Source organism: Oratosquilla oratoria, chromosome 3 (genome assembly GCF_046742065.1).
Source record: "Oratosquilla oratoria isolate Oo_2021 chromosome 3, ASM4674206v1, whole genome shotgun sequence".
In the NCBI taxonomy this organism is placed as follows: domain Eukaryota; kingdom Metazoa; phylum Arthropoda; class Malacostraca; order Stomatopoda; family Squillidae; genus Oratosquilla; species Oratosquilla oratoria.
Window position 1 is genome coordinate 66,433,801 of NC_134779.1, and position 10,000 is coordinate 66,443,800.

The 10,000-nt window shown below is 39.5% G+C and overlaps 1 protein-coding gene across 4 annotated transcripts in view; it reads right to left on the bottom strand.

The window, feature by feature from the left end:
• LOC143023538 (uncharacterized) overlaps positions 1-10,000 on the bottom strand; it is a 323,015-nt gene that overhangs the window by 16,193 nt on the left and 296,822 nt on the right. For all 4 annotated transcript variants that reach the window (XM_076182105.1, XM_076182100.1, XM_076182092.1 and 1 more), the window contains exon 5: positions 9,380-9,555. In XM_076182105.1, the coding sequence (XP_076038220.1) occupies positions 9,380-9,555 (176 nt within the window). The remainder of the gene's footprint in view (positions 1-9,379; positions 9,556-10,000) is intronic.

Sequence of the window (10,000 nt, forward strand, 5' to 3'; positions counted from 1 at the left end):
TCACCAATTCCATAAGTAAAAAAAAAAAAAAAAAAAAAAAAAAAAAAAAAAAAAAAAAAAAAAAAAAAAAAAAAAAAAAAAAAAAAAAAAAAAAAAAAAAAAAAAAAAAAATATATATATATACATATATATATATATATATATATATATATATATATAATGAAACAAATAAAATTAGATAAATAAATAAAATAAATCGAAGGTAGACCAAAATGTTATATTTATAGCAAATTCTGGATTGCAAAGCATGGTAGGTTTTATTGAAGAGTTTCTTTAGGGAAAATAAATTGGTTTCCAGGCGGGTCCTTTCCCCGGAATCATGTTCCCCCAGTTATATTGACATTGAGGTTAGGTTAGTGTCACAAAATGGGAAGCACTAGAGTCTAGACTCTAGACTCTAGTGCTTCCCATTTTCTTTCGTCTCTTTTCAGCCCCTTCGGATATTACTTTTCCTTCGCTCTATGAAATCGCTATAAGTCTTAAGGCCTCTAGTAACTACTTGGTATTTTCCTTCCCCGTTCTCCCCAACAACTGTTGTGAGAGTTTAGCGCTAATTAGTCACGAGTCTAAGTACCTTCTATTTAATCAGGAATCCCTCCCCCTCGTCTTCCAAGATGTCTTCATATGCTTATGATCGAAGTCATCATAGATGTTATAATGTTAAGATTGAAATGTCTCAGCTTCTCAGTTTAACTAATTCACCATATTACAAATTTGTATCCTTAAAATTTGTGATTAGGAATGATACATTTTACCTATGTATTACTATTTTATTTTGTTTCTCATTTGTTTTGGTTGGAGGATCCGATACCCCCTCTCTACGCGCTTGCCACTTCTTGTTTAGGCTAGTTTTAATTAGGCTAGTTAGGATCATGTGTCCCTTTCTCGTAGCTAGTAACTCCCTCACAAAACTATTAGAAATGCCTCAACTTCTGCCCAGACGTTGAGTCGCATTCCTCTCGCAATTTAACGATTGGAAAAGTGTCCGCCGAAAACAGCGTACTGCCTCATGCTTGATGCCGCTGATATCACGCAGTAGGGAGTAGGCACGCCACACTCCCCAAGAGAACGTCTGAGGACCTCGTTTCCTCGAGAGTGAATACACCAACATGAACATATTATTCTCATCGTTGGCCATCGCCAATCACGTTTCAGTGACTCGTGTTTAGTGTTCCGGAAACTCACTGAAACAAGAAATGTGCTTTCGTGACGTGCTCAGAAGTGTTTCATGACGTGTTCGGAACTGTACTTCGTGACGTGCCCTGAAATCAGAATCTACAAGATCAGTCGGGGTTCATTGCCAAACCCACTCCAGTGATTCAATACACGGAACTTACGTGTTCAGGGAAACAAACTTCTATATAGTATATGAAGCGGAAAGATTGACGAAATCGAGGAAATAAAAACCTTGGGCGCGATTCCCCTCCCCCACCGCGTGTTCAGTGCTATCGACTAAAGCGGGCCCTACATGATCAATATTATTGCGCAATATTCCGTATTGTGCAGTATTATTGAAGGTGTAGGGATGGTTAGTGATGGTTGGGACAGGAGATAGTGATCCTTGAAACCCCTTAGACATCCCAAATGGCAGAAGGCGTCTGTCCAGTGGTCAATGATACAGTACAATACGAAATATTGCGCAATAATATTGATCGTGTAGGGCCCGCTTAAGGACAGGCATGGTTCCCGTCGCCCCTATGCGTCGGATGGATCTACGAATATCGACAGCATCCTGTTCTTAGAGCGCGCAGGGATAGCCAGGTAGGAAGTCTCCAATCAAATACATACGTATGTATCTTGCTCAGTTGATAAGTGAATTACTGTAAAATAATGTTCATTATACAAAGATAAAACTTGTTGAATCTATTGCATGCAACTGATTGTGGATCTATCTTATATCATATTAAAGTCAGTGTAGTAAGTTCTGTTTAATTAGCTTAGGACTGTGATTTACATGAGTTTGCTCCCCTCTTTTGAGAAACATTTCTCTAGTCCTTCGGAATCGAAATTACACGCTCGACTTGAAGGGAACGTGCGTGGCCCCGGCCGGCGTCTCAAATTTCTTGGACTTTGGCTCTCAACTGCAGCTATCTTCCTTCACCAATTTCCCAGTGTATGAGAATCCTCATGCCCCTCAATCAGCCTCCTCCTCCTTCCACTGTCCACGGATTTCGGGACAGTTAGGTTAGGTTAAGTTTGTAGTCGTGAACTCTGGGGAAGGATTCGAAGTCAGGGAAGAAATCTGTCATGAAAGAAGTCTATTTTTGTTTTCTTTACATTGCAATATGGCGTTGTTGTATTTCGTCGCAGACAACCAGAGCTTCTATCCATTCCAATATCGTACCGAAGAGTTGAAGTCCTAGAGTTTGTTCAGGAAAGATTTATTAACGTTAAGAGAAAGCGATTAAAGTTGAAAGTGATTAGCATTCCTCTTTGACTGGATATATATCTCCAGTTATAAGATAATTCTGTGTGGGTCTGGTCCGTAGGGGGTTGACTGAAGTACCAATACTGGCTATATAAAACATGTCAGTACCTTGTATGAGATAATGTGGTGATAGAAACACATACAAAGGATGATGTATTTGGGTGATACTGTCACACACACACACACACACACACACACACACACACACACACACACACACACACACACACACACACACACACACACACACACACACACACACACACACACACACACACACACACACACACACACACACACACACACACACACACACACACACACACACACACACACACACACACACACACACACACACACACACACACACACACACACACACACACACACACACACACACACATCTGGAACAAACTGGACAAGGAAATAGTGTGTGCAAAAACCATACACAAATTTAAGAGCAAACTAGACACTGCGAGACACAAAGGCGGGATACCACGAGCATAGCTCCCATTCCCATAAGATACAACTAGGCAAATACAACTAGGTAGGTGAATAAACACACACACACACACACACACACACACACACACACACACACACACACACACACACACACACACACACACACACACACACACACACACAACTTGAGGCGCAGTTGGTAGAGTTTCCGGTTACCACTACGGAGGTCCGGGTTCGAATCCCGCGCAGGGATGAAATAATTCCAGTATCGCTGCGCTGAGAGTTGTTACTCCAACTCTCGTGGGCGGGGAGTTGGGAGTGTGCGTGCGTGTAAGGCCACATCATTACCCATAGATCGGTCATATACGAGCTCTGAGCTCTCTTCCGGGAGGGAAGTGGCTGTCGATCACGATTCAAACACGTGATCCAAAGACCATGGTGAAACACACACACACACACACACACACACACACACACACACACACACACACACACACACACACACACACACACACACACACACACACACACACACACACACACACACACACACATGTATAACGTCACTTCAATATTCAAAAAAGGTGACAAAAAGAAACCAAATAACTACAGGCCTATAAGCTTGACTTCAATCGTAGGAAAATGATGGCGACTATCATCAGAGATGCTATCGAACATCATTTAGAAAGTAACTGTTTGATAAAAGATAGCCAGCATGGATTCAGACGGAAACGTTCTTGCGTTAATAATTTATTCGAATTCTACAACACAGTCATCCTGAGTTATGATAAAAGAAACAATATAGATTTAATATATTTTGACTTTGCAAAAGCTTTTGATACCGTCCCCCACGGAGTAAGTTTCAGCATATTAAGTTGAACTAGAAATTGGTTGAATGATCGAAAACAGAGAGTTATTTTAAATGGCAAAACTTCCAGATGGAAAAGTGTTACGAATTGATTTCCTCAGGGTTCTGTTCTTGGGCCACTTCTATTCGTATTATATATAAATGATATAGACCACGGACTAAAATCTTTTGTCTCAAAATTTGCTGATGATACAAAATTGTGCCATAGGTAAAAATAACAGTAGGTACGATTACAAGTTATTTGGAAATTCGTTAACAAAAGTGGATAGTGAGAAGGATCTAGGGGTAATTATCAGTAACGATCTCAAATCATCTAAGCAGTGTATTTCAGCCTCTGAGAAAGCAAATAAGATTCTAGGACTGATCGCGCGATCTTTTGACTTCAAAAGCTCATCTCTCATTAACAAGCTATATAAATCGTTAGTTCGTCCACATTTGGAATATGCTGTTTCTGTATGGTCACCGAATCTCATTAAAGACATTGACAGATTGGAAAAAGTACAAAGGAGAGCCACAAAACTGATTCCAAATATAAAAATAAATCATACGAAAATCGACTAAAACATATGAATCTGTTTTCCCTAAAAAAGCGTAGACTCAGAGGTGACTTGATACAGGTCTTTAAGATTCTAAAGGGGATTGACAACATCAAAAGTGACAAAATTCTTACACTGAATGAGAATCCGACAAGAAATAATGGTCTCAAACTGTCAGGAAATAGATTTAATTTGGAAGTGGGTAGAAACAACTTTGCCAACCGTGTAGTTAATGAATGGAATAAACTTCCTGCAGAGGCAGTGCAATGTAGTTCAGTTCGAAGCTTTAAGATTCGTTTAGATAAACATTTAAGCAAGATGCTGTAATGACTGCCATTTATTCTATATTATTTGATTATTTGTTTGTTATTATTTGTCTGTCTACTTATCATTTGCTTGATTTTCATTTATTATTACTTTTGTCAGTTTATTATTATTTACTATTTACATGTTTATCATTTAACTAAACCTAAGTATTATTTATTTTATTTATTATTATCTATGTTATTAATTTATTCTATTTTATTTTATCTATTTTTTATCATTTATATATATATTTTTTCGCATCCGGCCTAGTTATGGACCAAAAGGTCTCCTGTCGGCATGCTCCGCCTTTGTAATCCTTTGTAATATATATATATATATATATATATATTTGTATATATATATATTTACATATATATAATTTGTATATATACATATATATATATACATATAGACATATACAGTATAAATATATATATACATGTATATATATATATATACATATATATATATGTGTGTATTTATATATATATATATATATATATATATGTATACATATATACATATATATATATATATATGCTGGTAAACACGAAAAGGAAACACGAAAATCTCAAGCACTGTAATGTAATTCATGTCATCAAGGGAGAATACAGACAAAAAAGAACTGTACAAAGTAAGCATAAATGAATGAAGAGCATTCGTCGTTAGGAAAGGTCACAAGGCACAGCACAGAAGTACGTACAATAGTATACATCTGAGGTTATACTAAACTCATGCTATCTTTCTAAGTGGTTACCAACATACTATTGGTCCACGTGGCATTTCTGTAATATATATATATTTACATATACATAACACACACACACACACACACACACACACACACACACACACACACACACACACACACACACACACACACACACACACACACACACACACACACACACACACACACACACACACACACACACACGGCTCGACGGCACAGTGGTAGCGTTCGCAACTGCTAACCCAGTGGTCCGAGTTCGAATCCCGCCCAGGGTTGAAATAATTTCAGTATCGCTGCGCTGCGAGTCGTTACTCCAACTCTCGTGGGCGGGGAGTTGGGTGTGTGTGTGTATGTCAGGTCACAGCATTACCCATAGATCGGTCATACATGAGCTCTGAGCTCTCATCCGGGAGGGTAGTAGCTGTCGATCACGAGTCCAACACGTGATCCAAGACAATAGTGAATCACACACACACACACACACACACACACACACACACACACACACACACACACACACACACACACACACACACACACACACACACACACACACACACACACACACATATATATATATATATATATGTGTGTGTGTGTGTGTGTGTGTGTGTGTGTGTGTGTGTGTGTGTGTGTGTCTATGTATGTATGTTGTACGTATGTGGAGACATTTGCACTGCGAATTCCGTGGACATAGTTGGATCCAATATGGCAGACAATTCAGATATCACAACTGGGTCGAGCTGATTTCAAGTTTCTTAAAACTCCTTTCGCGGCAATAACACGCTGGTAAGAGAGTCCAACTTTGCCTCTACAGACGCCCAAAGTTGGGTCCTGAGATTCTTGTAAGAATGTGTAATAAAATTATTTGCTGAAGGTCAGATGGGAGTGCATTGGGAGGACCAAATCTCTTTGGATGCTGCAAACAACTAGAACATAGATTGGCATTGAGAAGGGCAATAGGAGGTATAGACAAGTGGCAAGGATAATATCAACAGACGCATCATATTCCGTTCAGTGGAGGGGCAAGGAAATAGAAGTAATGAAGGGTTACAGAATGTCTCAGGATACAAAAAGTGAGCGGTTTCTTTCTGAAAGGCTTGTTTTGATAGGTTCTTTGAATCAAGTATTACTTCAGATAGCTATTTTTGCAGCTCATCCTTCATTTATCTAGTTATCTATTTATTTATCTTTTATTTATCTATTTATCTTTATTTATCTTTATTTATTTATTTATTCTTACAATGATACTCTTTGGTGTTTTTGATCTGCAAACACTCCCCGTGTTGAGCTTTGCAACATAAAACAGATTTGCAAAGGATTTACAAAGGCGGAGCTTGCCGACAGGAGATCTTTTGGTCCATATCTAGGTCGGATGCGAAAAAAAATATAATAATGAAAAATAGATAAATAAATAAATAAATAAATACAATTATAATAATATAAATAATAATAAATAAGATGGAAAAATAAATGCATAGGTTTAGTTAAGTAATAAAAAACTGGTAAATAATAAATAATAATAAATTGACATATAACTAATAATAAACGAAAATCAAGCAAATAATAATAAACAAACAGACAACAAACAAACCTACACTCTACATCTCTGAAAACTGAATCTATACAGAATTTGAAATGATGTGAGTGTATAGGTTTCTGAATCCAGGGCTGGAAGAAGCCACAGGCGACCACAGGGCAATGATAATGGGTTTCCAATTGAACAACCTTGATCGCTATTGGATCATTAGCGAGGTCCCGTTTTTGTTATATCAACACGACACAAGGGTTGCTAATAAAAGAGCAACGACGTGTCATATCACACGATGTGGTCCAGATAAGACACGTCTGTGAAATCCGGGCTGGAATGCCCAGCAGACGAAGTGCGCGGAGGTACACTGCCTCGGAAATTATTTTTGATTATTATTTGAGTAAGACTTGTCCGTTTAGGGTAGATTAGGTTAGGTTAGGGTTATCACGGGTGGGCACAAATACTGATCATTTATTGGGAATACCTTTGACCAAAGTAAGGTGATGATTTTCATCCTTCATTCCTATTCAGTAAAATTCAAATAGACATAAAAGCTTAAATCCTTTTAGTTTGCTCATTGGCCCAATGCTATGATGACGTCATGTCGCTTCGCTGCGGGCAAGGCGGGGGCTGCTTTGTTGATTATATCGATGCGCCTTCATTGAAGATCACAATCAATTACCACTGCCCGCTCCAGAAAGGAAGGTCATTAGACCTCGGTTAATCAACTCTTCCCGTTCACTAGCGTTTCTATTCTTGGGGGTAATGGGGAGCCAAAGAGGTAAAGTTTCGAGGTGGAGAAGGAGAGATTAGAGGGATGGCAGAATCGAGAAATAGAGGTTTAAGGTAATTTTTGTTTGCCCGACACCGTTTTCTTCTTTTATATGTTTTCAAAACTTAGGCCAACCTAATCCAACCTAACCTTGTCAATCACTTTGGGTATTCCTGCCGCACAACCTTGGTGTCGGGAAAACAAAAATGATCCAAAGTTAAGAATGACCAGCATTCTTCTCTGAAAGGATATTAGTCTCCAATCATGAAAATAATTCTTCGTGGCTCTGGTCCGTAGAGGTGTAACTATAGTGCTTAACATTGTCATTGCACACAACTTAACCGTGTAGTTAATGAATGGAATAAACTTCCTGCACAGGTAGTGCAATGTAGTTCAGTTCGAAGCTTTAAGAATCATTTAGATAAATACCTAAGTAAGATGCTGTAATGATTATAATTTATGTTATATTATTTGTTTTTGTTTTGTTATAATTTGTCTGTCTGATTTATTATTAGTTATATGTCAATTTATAATCATTTACTATTTACCTTTTTGTTTGTTATTCAACTATACCTATGCATTTCTTTATGTATTTTATTTGTTATTTTTACATTATTATAGTTTTAATTTATTATTAATATGATTTTTTTTTTTTTTTTTTTTTCATCCGACCTAGATATGGATAAAAAGGTCTCCTGTCGGCATGCTCCGCCTTTGTAATCCTTTGTAAAAAGAAACTGAGGCGTGATATGTTTACTTATTTTGTCACAATGCAGAAAACACCTTCAAATTGAAAGAAAAGGAAATTCTGATGTGAGAAGAAAGGTTTGAATAATCAAAATAGGAGGACATGAAGACAAGAAATAATGATAAAGTGACATATAGCTGTCAATTGTGTATCTATGTACGTATGTGTGTGTTTATGTGTGTGAGGGTGTGTGTGTGTAAGTTCTTTTCACATGCACACACGTATTCTGTGGGTTCAGATATACAATAGATTGTTGGGTTTTGAACTTTCGTAAATTAAATATACAGGATGCAGTGAATTAATTAAGTTCCTATGGGGGTTGCTTAGGTACACACACACACACACACACACACACACACACACACACACACACACACACACACACACACACACACACACACACACACACACACACACACACACACACACACACACACACACACACACACACACACACACACACACACACATACACACACACACACACACACACACACACACACACACACACACACACACATACACACACACACACACACACACACACACACACACACACACACACACACACACACACACACACACACACACACACACACACACACACACACACGCACACACACACACACACCGCACACACACACACACACACACACACACACACACACACACACACACACACACACACACACACACACACACACACACACACACACACACACACACACACACACACACACACACACACACACACACACACACACACAGAGAGAGAGAGAGAGAGAGAGAGAGAGAGAGAGAGAGAGAGAGAGAGAGAGAGAGAGAGAGAGAGAGAGAGAGAGAGAGAGGGAGAGGGAGAGGGAGAGAAGAGAGAGCGATAGCGAGAGACACTAACGTACAGCAGTGAACGACATCATTCCCTACGGCAAAACTAAAGAGGAGAGGAGACTTTGGACGCTCCTGATCTGACGATGGAGACGTAGTCGACTCACCTGGATCGTAGATCGTCTGTCGACGGAGCTTGTAGTCCGTATTAGGGATGAGGACGATGCACCCAAAGACCGTCTCTCGGCTGAGGTTGGCGTCCTCCAGGGTGGCGTGGAGGGAGATGTCGAAGCCGCCGTGGTCTCGGAGCACCGTCGTCACCACGGCCTCCTCCAGGTACTCACTGGAACATACGATAACGCCGTCATCGCCTTCTGCACGTAGTTCATCCCACCGACATGCTTATACCTAGATTACGTCCCCGAACGTTTCAGTTATCAGGAGCCCCCTTCCAGGGGCTCGCTGGAATGATAATAACCCTGGATGGTATTGCCTAGGCACCTTCTGCTGGGGCCTCCTCCCGCTTCCTAAACTCCGGTTACGAGTTGCAGGTTCCAGAAGTTTGGCAATGAATCTCAAAGTTTGTACAAATTACATTGGCAATTAAGTCCCGCCTTCTACCCCCACCCCACTCCACTTTCCTGGTATATAATTGGCTGGACACAGGAAGGAGAGAGTGTAATTGGTTACCGCGTGATCTGCTCGTCCCATACTGACCAATCACGTGTAGGTCTTTAATTGTTCAGCCAGTCGTGTGACGGGAAATGTAGAGTAGGCGGGGCTTATTT